Raw genomic sequence first — 14419 nt, 5'->3', positions numbered from 1 at the left:
TGAGAGACCAAGGATTTCTTTCCAAGCTGTCTTTCATGTGTACAGCCCATGAATCAGAAGACTGAGGCAAAGCAATGCTGTAAAATAATGTTTAAAGAGTCTGAACAATGTTTGCTGTGTCAGAGGCGTGGTCCTCAGATGCTGGAAGCGTGCAGATTTTCCCCTAAAGTATTAAATGTTTGAAAACGTTGGAGGGCAAAAGAGCACTAGCTAGTCAGTAACCTTGCCAAAATAAACTGGCAGATGTCAAGGGAGGTTTTCAGGGACAAAAATGAAGGTTTGCTGCTCTGTTGATCCTGTGTGTGACACCACAAGTGCTCCACATGGTGCAGTGGAGTTCCAAAGGGTCAGCTTCCCAGGTCAGTTCCCCCAGCCTCTCGGTTTTGTGCCCCTGATGAATTGTGCACCCTTGAGCAGCTCTTGCTGCAAGCAGCAAAAGCACCCCAAGGTTCAGGAAGGGAAAGGGGATTTTTGAGTGAAAAGAAATATAATTGTATACACAGCCAACTTGCTACCTCTTTTATATATACATATGTATATATAAATTACATACATATAGGATATATATGTAGCAAAAGTGATGGTTGTTTGAAAAAGGAAGCATGATAATGCTAGAAAGTAACTTATAAAAAATACAAGACTGGAGAGTGATATTTAACGTGTAGCCTTGAGGAACCTGCAGGGAAAGGCACAGTTTGTAGGGGAAAAGAATACTTGGTAGTGAGGGAGTGAAAACTTTTGGTCCCTCCTGCAGTGTCCTGCCAGGGTAAATGCATCAGCTGCGATCTGAGTCCGTTTGCCTGCAATTAGCACAGGGACGCTTAGACGGCATTTTCGGGAAGGGCTTCCAGCTCCCCCGCGGGGTTTGTGCTGGTTTACGAAGGGACAGGGCTGTGTTCGCTTCTCCCCCGTACAAGGCGCAGTGTCCAAGCCCTTCCCTTAACCGCTGCGAACGAGGCGCTGTGGAGAGTTCGCCTGTTGCCTGCGCCTCGCTGGGTGAGCAGAGCCCCGCACAAAGCGCCGCGGGCGCCGCTCCTCCCGAATCCTGCCTTCCCCCTTCCCCAGCCGAGCAGGGCTGGCCCGGGCGGGGGTACTTGTTGATTTTCGCGCTCTGCTCGGGCGCGGAGGCAGGCAGGGCAGGCAGGAGGAGGGTTAAGGAGCGAGGGCGTTGCTCGCTGCCTGATGTCACGGAGGCAGGCCTTTGGTTGGCAGCGGAGCCCCAGCAGCTCTGCCTGCACCCAGCGGCATGCGGGCAGCTGCCGCCAACCGCGGGCAGAAGTGACTCCCCGCCTTGGGCGGCTTTCCCTCTGCTCTTCTGTTTCATTTTCCTCCGTTTTCTTTTTCTTTTCTCTTTTCCGCCTCCCTCCTCTCTCCCGCCAAAAGAGTTGGGAAGGAGGGAAGATGGCTGGAGTTAACTCCCCGGGAGAGGAGATGCGGGGCCCCAGGATTTTCCGCCTCTCGCCCTCGCCCTTGTAATGGTTTTCAGAGCGCTGGATTTCTTAGACTTTCCCTGGATATTTTGTCTTAGATTTTTCCTGGATTTTTTCAGACGCTCAGCGGATTTTTTAAAAGACTTTTTTAGACTTTTTGCCGGATAATTCAACAGTGTGAGAAGAAGCTGAAGAGGGGGAAGGGAAAGCAGACAGCCGAAGCCAAACTCTAACAAATGAAAATGTTGGAGATTTGCTTGAAATTGGTGGGTTGCAAATCGAAGAAGGGGCTTTCCTCCTCCTCCAGCTGCTACCTGGAAGGTGAGTGCCCAAGGGGGACGGGGTTGAAGCCCAGGCTCCGGCTGTTGGGCTCCTGGAGGGGGCACGGCCCGACCCCGTCGCTGTCCCAGACACAAGTTTTATCCCTTGCTTGCAAGTTGGGGCCGGGTTTGGGGAGATGTTTGGTCCTGGCCGGGCTTTTTGGGGAGAGGAACCCGAGGATGTAGGCGGCATCCAGAGCCTAGGTGACTTTGGTTAGCTGCAGTATACAAAGGGAACGCGGCTCTACCATTTATGGTTGTAAAATTTCAAGTGATCTTGTTGCCGAGCCCATAAACAAAGCCGTATCTTCAGGCCTCGGCTTTATCTTTTTTCTCTTTTGCCTGGGAAAGAATCTCCCTTATTTCGGACTCGAGAGGAAGATGATGAAACAAACTCCCAGCTAAAGAAGAAAATTCAGATGACGATGATGAAAATTCAGATTCAGTAAATATTTTCAGCATGTGTTAATACATAATCGCTTAGTTCATTTTAGTTATCCCCATGTGAGTTTGCTTTCCACAGGCATTCATTTAGCTGAATTTTCATGCACGTTTACTTTTAAAAGGTGATTTTTAAGTCACAGCTATGGCTATTTGTAGACACTGAGATGTTAAACGTATGGACCTGACTAGGTCAGATTGAAAGTCTTAGTGGCAGAGGCACTGTGCTGGGGGACTTTGGGCTGAGGATTTGCTTGGTGTGACCTCAAGCAAGTTAAGTTCTTCACCCCAGTGTGGCTTCACACCCCGTCTGTGGAGCAGCATTACAGGTCCCCTCCTGCAGCCCCAGCCTCCTCACTGCGCTCATGGGGCTGTGTCCATCCCACTGGGCCTCCCTGGGCTTCTTCAACTTCTTTTGTGTTGCTGGATGTTGCTTCAGTGAAAATAATCTGCATGCCAGGAGGACTGTGCTAACTCATCAAATCAGAGGCACGAAAGGCAGCAGCTGATTTCCTGGGGCCTATCACAAGTCGCTGTTGCTCAACTCTCGAATATTCAGTGGAGAAATGGTCCTTGGAAATTCATAGGTTAGGAATCTCGATCTACAAATGGCTTCTGACGGCAAACCCACTTGAAGAAATTTCGGAGCAAGAGTCTGTATTAACCAGATTTAGTGGCTCTGAAGAATTTGCTGTTGCCTAAAATCAAAGAACAGTTTCTGGAGGACTTCTTTATTTATTTAAAGTTTCAGAAGCCTAATGTTGAGCAGATGCATGTGAATAATTTTCATCTTTCCTATGCAACTGAATTCTTCAGTGATCTTTTAGATCTACAGAACCTCTCTCTGTGTTCCCTGGCTGTGGTGTTGCTCGGGCACAGCCAGGATGTGTGTGATGAGGAGCAGCTCTGAGCCCTGCTGGGCCCTCTTCTTTCTGTGCCCTTGGATCTTTCAACACAGCCCTGTTGTGAGAGAACAGGCCGAGCATCTGGGGCCTCTCTTCCCTGCAGAAATGAATGCGAAAGGATGATGTTACAAGGGTGTTGCCCTGACTGTTTTTGCAAGTTTTGTCTTTTGTTTGTGTTACAACCACTCCCCCCTCCCCAATTTGCCGGGCAGTTGCATAAGATAATTAGAGCACAGTGTGTCTTGTAGGCAGTTACTGAGTTAAGAATGTGATCATGATCACAATAAATACTGTAGTATTTCTGCCTTCTGCTTCCCTGAGACTAGGATTGATTTTTTGAAGGGAAATGAGCACTGAAACAACTTTTAAGCAATCTTCTATCAAAGTAGCAAAACTCAACCAGTATCCAAGTGGTTAATGGTGAACAACTGTGGCAGTTGCAGCCTTAACACTGTGACAGTTTGGATGTAGGTGGCCCAGGACCCACTGTGACTGATGGTGGATCTTCTGGTGAGAAGGGTGAGAAGCAAGAATCTATATTCACCTGGAGGAAAAAATGTTTAAAAGTAGGTTTTTCTGTTATTCCTTTCTAAAGCTGCAGGTCCCTTGTGGTAATCAACTTTCTTAATAAAATCATAGTGCAGTTGAATGTGCTGTTGAGGACTCTTCAAAAACGTTTGGTGGCTTGCCCCAAACTCCCTTACTCCAAGGGCACAAGTGAAAAGCCTTTGCTTGCATTACCTGTAAAAAGATACCAAATTTTTACAGAAGGATTTGTTAATTTTGATAGAAATCACTTAAGCTGGGCAGACAGTGAGAAGGGGGCAGGTTTGTGTGAAGGGTCAGAAGCTGAAAGTGTTGCCCCTGGATCCCTGTGAGCAGTGTGCAATGGGCAGGCCATCCTCATGTGTGTCCTACAGTCTCTCTCAAGCTTCTGAAAGGATTAAGGAGATGATGGTGATATCATTGGAGGATTTAACTCTGCTCTTGTTATCCTAGTTGTATGAGAAGCTGTTGAGGACATGAGGGGAAAGCTGAAAGTTTCTTTACTATAGTAGACTGTAAAACCTTAAATGTAACTGCTTAAAGGATTGAAGGTCTGTTAGCTGCGTGGAAAATCAGTTGCAGCCAGGAGGATGGATGAAATTGTACCTCATTCAATTTCTTATTTTAGTTCTCATGTGTTAACAAAACCAAGGCAGTGTTTGATTAATGAATAGCATGGGGCTGTAACAAAATCAATTCTGTTTATTGTTCTCAAGAAGTATGTTTAAAAATACAGTTGTATTGGGACTGGGTTTGAGATGAGGTTGATGTAGAGTCAGGCACATTTGACCAAAGGATCAGAAATGTGTAGGGGTTTCATGGTGGTCTCCTCTGAAAGGCTTTTCTGCTCTGTTGGTTGGCAGGAATGAGGACTGCTTGTAGAGTTTGTGGTGGCGTGGAGGGATGGCAGGTACCACATCCACGTGCTGGGCACAGTGCTGGGCACAGGAGGGCTTGCCTGCTCCCTGGGAAAGCTGAACCACTTCTTAACTGAACCAAAAATAAGTTAAAACTGGTTCTAACAATTATTGACATTTCATATTCATGTTTGAGCCGGCCAGATTTTACTCTTGTTTCTATTCCCATTAGTAAATACTGTTTTAAAAGTGAGAGGTCTGATTTCTCTCATCTGCTCTCTCCTTTCTGCCTTTGCCAAACAAAATTCCTCCCCCACTTCACACCGAGAAAGGGTAAAGAGTAGAAGGGAAGAGGCACAGCGAGCACTGCTGCCAATCTGATCTGGGAGACAGAACGTGTCCATGTCCCAAATAGGGGCTGAAATAGTCTTGCTGCCTTTTTGGGCTTGCTCTACCACTGAAAGGCAGAAGCCTTGTTTAAAACCTGTCAGTGTTCTCTGTAAAGTTTAAAAAACATTTAGGAGACACTAGAAAAGTCTTTTGTTTTCTAACTGAAATGATTTCAGTCCTGCCAGCTGTCAGATTGGATTTTTTTTTTGTCTTTTTTTTTTTTTTAATGTGTCTTGTTACAGCTTGAGTAGACAAGCCTGAGGAGGAGCAGCAGCCTGCAGCCATTGCCCCATTCCTGGAGAGTTTCTTCTATACATTTGGGTCCATATTGAGCCAGACCCAAATGTGCAATGCCAGTGACTCTCCCTGCCCTGGTGTCACTGGGGTCAGCAGGCAGGTTTTTCATCCATCTGTTGGGAAGAATCAGTGCATCAGGATGGTGTTGCTGCCTCCCAGGGAAGAGCCTTCTGTTTGTTTCCTGTCTTCCTTAGCTATTTTCTGCTCCTCACCTCTTGGCCCCTCATCTACTATCACTCAGTAGAATTCTTGCTTTTAAATACGTTTCTGGCTTTGTAATGGCCTCACAGTTATGTGTGTTATGTGCTTGTTCCAGTGGTTCTTGTCTGTCCCATCCTAATTAAAATATCTGGGTGGTGATGCTTGCTACTATTTCCCATGGGTTGTGGTGAGGAAGGGAGTATCATTTCAGGGGAAAGCTGTAGCTGTCTTCAGACCTAAAACTGATCATCCACAGACATGTTAGTCGTTCCCTGAGTGGTCTTGGGCTGCTTATTAAAATGGGGAACTAAAACAGTAAATTTCAATCATTCTTGCTTGGAGCTTTCCCTCCCCAGGGCTCAGAAATGAACAAACCTTCTGCTCTTTAGTAAGGAAACCAAAACAAAAATTGTAAAACTTTTCAGAAGTAGGCAAGTGTCATTGAAATTCACTTGGATCTAGTTACTTTCCCCTTCCTCTCCCAGAGGTTGGAATAGGAGATCAGGTAGCAGTTTAGTAGCAGATTTGGGAATAAAATCCAAATTTCTGCCATTCCCACTGTTTCCACTCCATACATCTACAACTGTGATTAGCTGGCTGGAGAAAGGTGGTATTTACTGGGTCACTAAGGGTTTATAAAGGGAATAAACTCGACCAGTGAACTCAAGTGGAACCTGCAGGCTCATACAGGAGTGAACTTTCAAAGGAAAAAAGCAAACCTACAACCAACCAAAGAAAACCCACCACTAACCAAAGCCCCAAGATGATGGAATCATCTCTTGGGAAGGTGCAAGAAGGCACCTCATCAGGAGTGCTTAGTGTTGGACAAGAAAAAACACTGCAGCTGCCTGGGAGGGCCAGGTTGTGCGTGGGGAGTGCAGCAGGAGCCATGGGTGGCCGTGTTCTCTCCTGCTGGCATTCAGGAGACTTGGTTGTCAGTGTGTAGAGTGCTGGAGGTTGCTGGTGGCCATGCGAGGAGCCCAGCCTGCCTGCAGGACAGTAGCACTTTACTGGGGGTGGAAATAGGGCAGCAAAGGAGGAGTGAGTCTGGCTGAGAGAGGCTGGGTCTGTTTGTGCACTTCTTATCTCTGTATAGGACTACAGAATTTGATAAAAGTGATCATTTGTCCTCATGCTGGCTGTAAGAACGTAGACTTCCCAAATGTCAGCCAAGACCAGAAGCACCAGGGATAGCCTTTGTTACAGAAGGTTGTATGGCCTGTGCTGTGGAGTGGGTGACAGAGGGATGAGTCTGAAAGAAAACATGAAATCTTCCCTCTTTTTGGAAAGACCTGGTTGACAGATTTATTTTAGTATTATTTTTTAAAATCCATATTCCATCAGATGTAGGGAATCCACAAGGTTCCCTGGAGAGGCAGCTGCTCCATCATAGGTGCCCAGAGTTGGGAACATTTGGGTGTATTAAACCTGCATAGATATTCTGCCACTTCTGATTTCTTCCAGGGGAAAAGGAGAGTAGGGGGAATGCAGGGAAAGGAGAAGCTTTAGGCAGCACGTGCTGTACCTCCAAAGAATTTAGTAAATGTGTTCTGTGCTCTCTCGCTCTAGAAACCTTGTGGAAAAAATGCCAGCACAGTTTGTAAGCCCACAGGATGTTTGTTTTGTAGGGAGACAGGAGGTCTCTTCCTTCCCTTGGGACTGTGGAGGAGCAGAGTGTAATTGTGTGCTTCTGCCTGTTTTCTAACTCTTCCCTTAAATTACTGAGGAAATTTGCTTTCATTAGTCTAGACCAGAATTGTTCATATCTGAGAATTTCCTACGTAGTCCCTAACAATGATTCATGACTTCATATAACCAGGCATTAGCAGGAGATAGTTACACTTATGAAACCTCTTAGTGTGCAAACATATCTCCTGGTAACAACTTCATTTAAGGGGGAATTGAAGACAATCTTATGGCTAATGCCTCAAAATAAAAGCTGTTGTTGCCTTACTTCGAAGTCTACTCTGCTTTAATTAAGAGTCGTCGTTTAGTTGCTGTGAGTGGAGAACTGAATTACATCGTTGCCTCGGGACACCTCCCGGGGAGCCAGGTGTCCTCCAGAGCCCAGTATGATCAAAGTTATAAATTACAGTCTTGCTGGGCTGCAGCAGAAGACAAAGTGGATGCGTGGAAGGAATCACAGTGCAGAGATAACAGACTGAATTACGCTCACTCCCTGCCCCGTGGCTGTGCCAGGATACCCTCCTGTAGGTGCAGCAGCCGGGCTGATTCACTGGGAGGAATCTGGCCCACTGAAGAGCTCAGCAGAGCTGTGAAACTGTAGTTAAAGTCAGCAGTAGGAGGTGAAGAAGCTGTAGAGTGTTTGAGAAAAGCCCTCAATACGTGTGAGCAGCAGTGTCTAGTTCCTGCTCTGAAGGACTGCAATGTCTGGGCAGATTTACTAGAGAGCAGCTCGGGGGGATACTGCTGACAGCCGTGGCTCCCAGATGGACATGTCCTGTCTGCTTCTCTCGCTTCATGGGTTTTTGTCCTGAGTCTGCTGACAGCCTCCTCTTGGGGCCCAGACCTTTAAAAGTGTGTTTTGTCACGGTCTATCAAGCTTCTGCTACACTCGGGTCACCACAACTCTGCTCTTTCCTTTACTCTCCTCTCTGTGTTGACTCAGGGCCTCATCCTCCCCTCAAACTTCATTCAGCTGCTGTCTTCCCCACCTCAGTTCTTGACTTGGGGTTCCTACCTTCTGGAAGCACCATCCCTAACCCAACCCAGGAGCTGGGTTTTGCATCTCTCCTGCGCACACAGTGAGCATCCCTGTTGGGGTGCCAGTGGCTGAGCAGGGGCTTGACAGGGAGGCTGCAGAGGATAAGAGCCCATCTGTGCATAGCATCCTCTCTATTCACTGGGGGATTCTTGTGGTTTTGCAAATTCTCATACGTTTATTTAACAGCCCTTGCTCTTGCTACTCCTTGAGTTTGCAGGCAGTTATCACTGAGTTGCTGTTTGTAGGGATGTCATCAAGCAAAACCAGCCTTCCTTGCCTTCCTCACCGCAGCTGGTGGGTGTTTTCAGTGCTTGACACAGTGTTGTCTCCTGCTCTGAATCAAAGCACATACCTTGGCACCCGTGTTGAATGAGTCAGTCCCAGCACCGCCGCGGCCTGGGCACGAGGGAGGGATTCTCACAGAGCGTTTGGCTTCCCTCCCACACCCCCATCCCTGGCTGTGCATGAGCCATCCTTTGCCGGGCTGCCATCGTGCTGGAGCTGGCAAGGAGCCTGCCTTGGATTTCCTGCCTTCCTGTCGAATCAGTCCCCCGTGGGAGAGGCATTTTCCTTCCTAACAGAGCTTACGGTCCATCCCACCGTGTGGCATGTACTGGTTTGTACTGTGTTTGGGGGAGAGCATCACGGTGTCCCTCCTCGCTGAGGTTGTGTCTCTGCTACTTGCAGCTCCCTGCTGTCTGTCTGTTCCAGGTGTTCACTGATGCTGTAACTCCTTGGAGTATCTCCAGTCACTGCAGTGCCCTGTGTTTGATAAGGGAGCTTAATGGGCTTGACAGCATCAAAGCGTTTTCATGGTAAAATGATTATAGCTTAATTTTCTGAAAGTGGATTTTCTGTTTCTTTTCTTATCGTCCTCTAGAAGCAAACCCAGGCTATTAAAATACATTCTCCTGCAGGAAACAGGAGGGGGGAAAAAAGGATGTCAAGGTGCTTTAAAAAAACCACCCAACACACCCCCACTTTTCCTGACTCTGAAATCATTTAGAAAGCAGAGTTATTTGACTTCTCTGTTTCACTATGAAAAAGTATCTCCAAGCAGATAGGGTTTGGCAGGGAAAATGGGCCCGCTGGTTCACTTTTCCTGACTCTGAAATCATTTAGTTATTTGACTTCTCTGATTCACTATAAAAAAAGTTTCTCCAAGCAGATAGGGTTTGGCTGGGAAAATGGGCCCACTGGTGTGTATGCTTGCTGGTCTGCTCTTTGCCCACATATATGATATTACCTTTTCCAAAGAATACAGTAGTACACGTGGTCGTAAATCACCCAGAGAGCCATTACCAGGGGTGATCTGACCAACGCGGCGAGGACGCCAGATTATCTGTGGGTGAATACTGGCACTTTCTCCACAGAGGCTTAGAGAAGAATGAGATTTGTTACTGTTTGCAGGGTTGGGGGTTTGTGGGTTGGTTTTGTTTTGTTGGGTTTTTTTTTCAGCATTTCCCCATCAGAAATGTATTTTGGACCTGTCCCAGTACATACTTCCATACGTTTTTTTTTTTATCAATTGTGTCAGTTCTTCATTGGTTTACTGGTAAAATTTATGCTGGATTGCCAGACCAAATAAGCAATAGAGTTAAAAGCATATTTTGGTGTGACTGCATGATGTAGCAGGTCCTTGCTGGTGAGCGTTAGAAGTATAAAGAGAGAACTGTGCTCCCAGGTGGTCTGATAATGTAGAAAACACTTGGCCTGGGATTTCTCCCTCCAAAGCCCTGCTGTGTTTACCTGTGCAGAAGTGGGTCTCGGCAGCAAGTGGGGGGAGCAGGCAGAGGCTGATACCAAGACCAAAAAGTCATTTTGTGGTGCAAGGGGCTGGCTGCCACAGTGTTGTGTTTCCTGTCCCCGTAGCCGCGCTGGTTTGCGTGTGGAGCTGTTGACCTTGCTCAACAAACTCATCCAGATGAAAAATAACCTTTCAAACGCTAAGATTTTGACAGCTTATTGTTCTGGGTTTGTGCCAGCACAGCTAGGGAAGGCACAGCTACCTGGAGCATCACTGCCCCAAACGATTGAGTCGTGGCCCAGAGAGGAGGGTTCACAGGAGCCACCACAATAAAACTCCTTCACGTTACTTGGTCTTGCCTGATGCCTACTGAATATTCATTCCTAATGTGCTGTGATTTACAAAAAACTTTGGTGGTTGTTTTTTACTCACCTGTGAAGCTCAGTTTTTAGGAATCTCTTCTTCTAGAAGTATTTCAGGCTTCCTAAAAAATGTGGAAAGCTCACTGTGTGAAGTATGCCCGCAACTGCACTCTGGTTTCAAGAGCAGCAAGCAGGAGAGAGGACAACAAAAAGGACACAACCTTGTACTCAAATAAAAAGAGAAATGATAAAAACGCTGTGAGGAACGGAAGTACATATCTCATTCTTAAATACCATGTCTTATAAATCTCACCCTGCCTGGCTTTCTGTGCTGCATATTTTGGCGTTTTCATTTATAGGATAATTAAGGGATTTAGCTTTTAAAGGTCTTGGGTTTGTTTTCAAATCTAACCATTCCAGCAGTTAGGCCTGAGCCAAAGGATTTACAAGCAGCAAACAGCCTACGTGAGCAGCATGAACTGGAGGGAGGGAGAGGGACTTTTCCTCTCCTGTGTGCCATGGAGGCAGGAGCTGGGGGACAGCTCTGCAACAAGGGGGTACTGCCTGTGTGGCAGGAGATCTGCACTGAAGTGCTGTCTGTATCTGTCCTCTGACACGAGGAGCACACGTGTGAAGAAACAATATAACTTAGAAAATCAGAGGGGATGGGTTAACTAAATGACTTTTATCAGCAAAAATGAACCTTTTTCCTCTCTCTCTCTCGGTCTTTCTCTCTCAATTCTCCTCCAGAAGCCCTTCAGAGACCAGTAGTGTCAGACTTCGAGCCCCAAGGTCTGAGCGAAGCAGCTCGCTGGAACTCCAAGGAAAACCTCCTGTCCTGTCCTAGTGAGAATGACCCCCATCTCTTTGTTGCACTGTATGACTTTGTGGCGAGTGGGGACAACACTCTCAGCATAACTAAAGGTAAGATGGCTGGGCAGAGCTGTCCTGGGAGTGCTTGGGGCAGCACAGAGAGAAAAGCCACTGCAGGGTAACTGAGTTATACACTAAACCCTGTAGAATTTTTTTTACTGTGAGAATTCTTAAACAAATACAGATATTTCACAAAGTCATAACTGTTTAAAAGGTTAAAACTGTCTGAAGTTTTTGCATTGGGCAAGTAACTGCCAAAACTAAAGTCTCCATTGGGAGTGAGAATTTGAACTGAGAAATTAAGCTCATTTTAGAGGCTGCCCTCTACCATTTTCATGGTTCTCCGAAACAGTCCCTATATGAAGAATGACTGTACAGATACAATGTTTTCTTATGTTCCTTATGTGTACCCCAGGTCACATCTGCTTACCTTCCTATTTTTATTGTTTATCCACTCCTCTAGCCCCATCAGGCAAACTCAGTTTAAGTAAAATTTGCTGGATTAATTTTTTTTTAAGTTCAAGCAGTACCAGAGCTGGTGCAGAACTACACAAGAGCCTTGCTAATCCTGAAGCTTGCATGTGACTCTATTTGATTTTGAGGGCTCTTATCAAGCTTAAAGAAACACTCATGCTCCCTGCTCAGTCAGATACCTGTTCTTATACGAGATTATTTAATGGTCTGCTAGCCAGAAAGAATCCCAGCATGGTGGGAGTAGGAAGGGACCTCTAGAGATTGTCTCATCCACCCCCCCTGCTCCAGCAGGGTCACTCAGAACAAGGATGGCACCCAGGTGGTTTTGGAATCTCTCCAGAGAAGGAGACTCCACAACCTCACTGGGCAGCCTGGGCCAGGGCTCGGGCACCCCCAAAGTAATGTTTTTCCTTATGTTTAGGTGGAACCTCCTGGGGTCCACTTTGTGCCTGTTGCCCCTTGTCCTGTCACTGGGCACCACTAACAGGAGTCTGGCCCCAGCCTCTTGACCTGCGCCATTTAGATGCTAATAAGCATTGATCAGATCCCCTCTCAGTCTTTTCTCCAGGTGAACCAGCCCCAGGGCTCTCAGCCTCCCTCATCACAGAGATGCTCCAGTCCCCTCATCTTCCTAGCCTCTGCTGGACACTCTCCAGCAGTCCCTTGATCCTGTCTTTGTCCTCAGCTCCTAGGTTTGCCACGTCTAAATACATTTTCTTCTTGCGCTAAGGTGAAAAGCTGCGTGTCCTGGGCTACAACCACAACGGGGAATGGTGCGAGGCCCAAACCAAGAACGGACAAGGCTGGGTGCCCAGCAACTACATCACCCCAGTGAATAGTTTGGAGAAGCACTCCTGGTACCACGGGCCGGTGTCTCGTAACGCAGCCGAGTACCTGCTGAGCAGCGGGATCAACGGCAGCTTCCTCGTGCGAGAGAGTGAGAGCAGCCCTGGCCAGAGATCCATTTCCCTGCGGTACGAGGGCAGGGTGTACCACTACAGGATAAACACTGCCTCCGATGGAAAGGTAAGCTGGGGGCTGGCCAGACCACGAAGGAAAACCTTCCTGGTGTACTTTACCCACTGGCTGCACAGGGTCGAGTAGCAGCAGTCGAATTGCGCGGTTCTGAACCCTGCTCACGGTGTTTGTCCTGTGTAGTTACAGTAAACTGTGAGATTCTGACGTGGCTGTGACAAAACAATTTTAGTACTTCAGCAAACTTCTGGCCAGTCTAATATAGCTCAGTAGTGAAGCACTTCAAGGTGGGAGATACCAGAGTTACATCAGAGCTGAATGTAATCGATATCATTAAGAATTCTGAGGATGAATTCTTATCCCGTATATTCAAAAGATAATAACTTCGACTGCCAAATCAGCACCTGTTGCTGATAATCCTGGAAATATTAGGGACAGAATGCTTCTGAGCTGTTCTGCAGTATTTTTAATTACTGTTTTGATTTCTCTACAGTTTTTCAGCGTGCTCATTGGAGACGGGTAGGCACTTTCACTTTTATATGGGCCTCTCTGTAGTTTCCCCTTTTTACTCCTTCTGGATTGTTGTGTGCTGTAGCAGTGTTGTGATGCTGTGCTTTGTGGATGCTGCAGAGGAATGTTAGCATAAAAGTTTAATTTTCCACAGATTTTTGTTTGAATTTCATGGAAACATTTCTGCTGGCATTGGATTATGGAAAGAATTGGGTTTTAACACATCTATTTTAAGCAGTGTCTCTGTAGATCCTGTGCAGGAGTTGAAGTGTGGGTCTGAAGCATGGCTGCCGAGGCTCTTCTTGCCAGCATCTAGTAGATGACAAATTTCGTGCCATCAAAGTATTTAAAAAGAAAAAAAAATAGAAAAATCAAGTATAGTAGTGGCTAATTTTCCTTCAGCCTGAGAGAGCTTTATTACATCAGTGTTGACAGCAAAATCATTAGTATGAAAACACAGGGAAGCCAGTACGTAGGGTTTCCCATTTATCAGACTCATCCTTCTAAAACCTTTAATAAGATAAACAGATTTTGATCAGTACTGAAATACATTTTGGCTGCTTTAGCAAACAGATTGTAATTGAGACAATTCTGACCATGTAATTCAAGACAACATCTTTCCAAGTTACGACACTTTGATTCTTCCTTTTTCCTCCCACGTAGACACACCATGGTTGGAACAGGCACTGTGAAATGCTGACGTGCAGTGTACTTGAAGCATACGTGGGAATCAGGAGTATTATTCCTCCTCCTGTCTTTGTGGTTGATATTCCTTCTCTTCACATTGATGCTGGCAGATGAGCAACCTTCACATGTGAACGTTTTGAACCGGGGCCTCCCTTGGCTGGTGTAAATAAGCATGTGGCCGTGGTGTGCCAGCACATGTTCTCCATTTCAGCTGGAAAAGGGCTTGGCATATGAAGGCTTTCATCCCAGCAGAGCTGCTTTTATCCCAAAAACCAGTTCTGCAGAGCTACAATAATCCTTTTGGGTCTGTATTAGCCATGTTAACTGTTCATTCTCCACAGAGTTGCTTGAATTGGTGTTTTTGAGAAAAGGTGCAGGTCAGCACAATGCACTGAGGTAGATCTGGAGCTGGCAGTGGTTAGAAATAGAACACTGAGATGTGCCACTGACTGAGAATTGGGTCTCCAGGGTGTTGGCTGTTGGCACAGGGGCAAGTGAAGAGGTAGCCACAGCCCTCCCCATTGCCAGCACCCCTGCAGAAGGGGCCATTTGCCACATCTGTGCATTGTGTGCAGTTTGCAGCCTGGTGTGTTAGACCACATCAGTTTCAATTGGCATTAATGAGCTGGGCAGTGCCTAGCAGCAGCCGTGCTGCCCGCTCTGCTGCTGGGTTAGGGGA

General features: G+C 46.6%; 1 protein-coding gene across 1 annotated transcript in view; it reads left to right on the top strand.

The window, feature by feature from the left end:
* The first annotated feature begins 1666 nt into the window (after positions 1-1666).
* The window catches only part of ABL1 (ABL proto-oncogene 1, non-receptor tyrosine kinase), a 32613-nt gene continuing 19860 nt past the window's right edge, over positions 1667-14419 (top strand). The window contains exons 1-3 of the mRNA XM_008940995.1: positions 1667-1751; positions 10972-11145; positions 12299-12594. Of these exons, the coding sequence (XP_008939243.1) occupies positions 1667-1751; positions 10972-11145; positions 12299-12594 (555 nt within the window). The remainder of the gene's footprint in view (positions 1752-10971; positions 11146-12298; positions 12595-14419) is intronic.

Source organism: Merops nubicus, unplaced genomic scaffold (genome assembly GCF_000691845.1).
Source record: "Merops nubicus isolate BGI_N331 unplaced genomic scaffold, ASM69184v1 scaffold25675, whole genome shotgun sequence".
Classification (NCBI taxonomy): Eukaryota; Metazoa; Chordata; class Aves; order Coraciiformes; family Meropidae; genus Merops; species Merops nubicus.
This window is presented reverse-complemented; position numbering and strand designations above follow the sequence as displayed.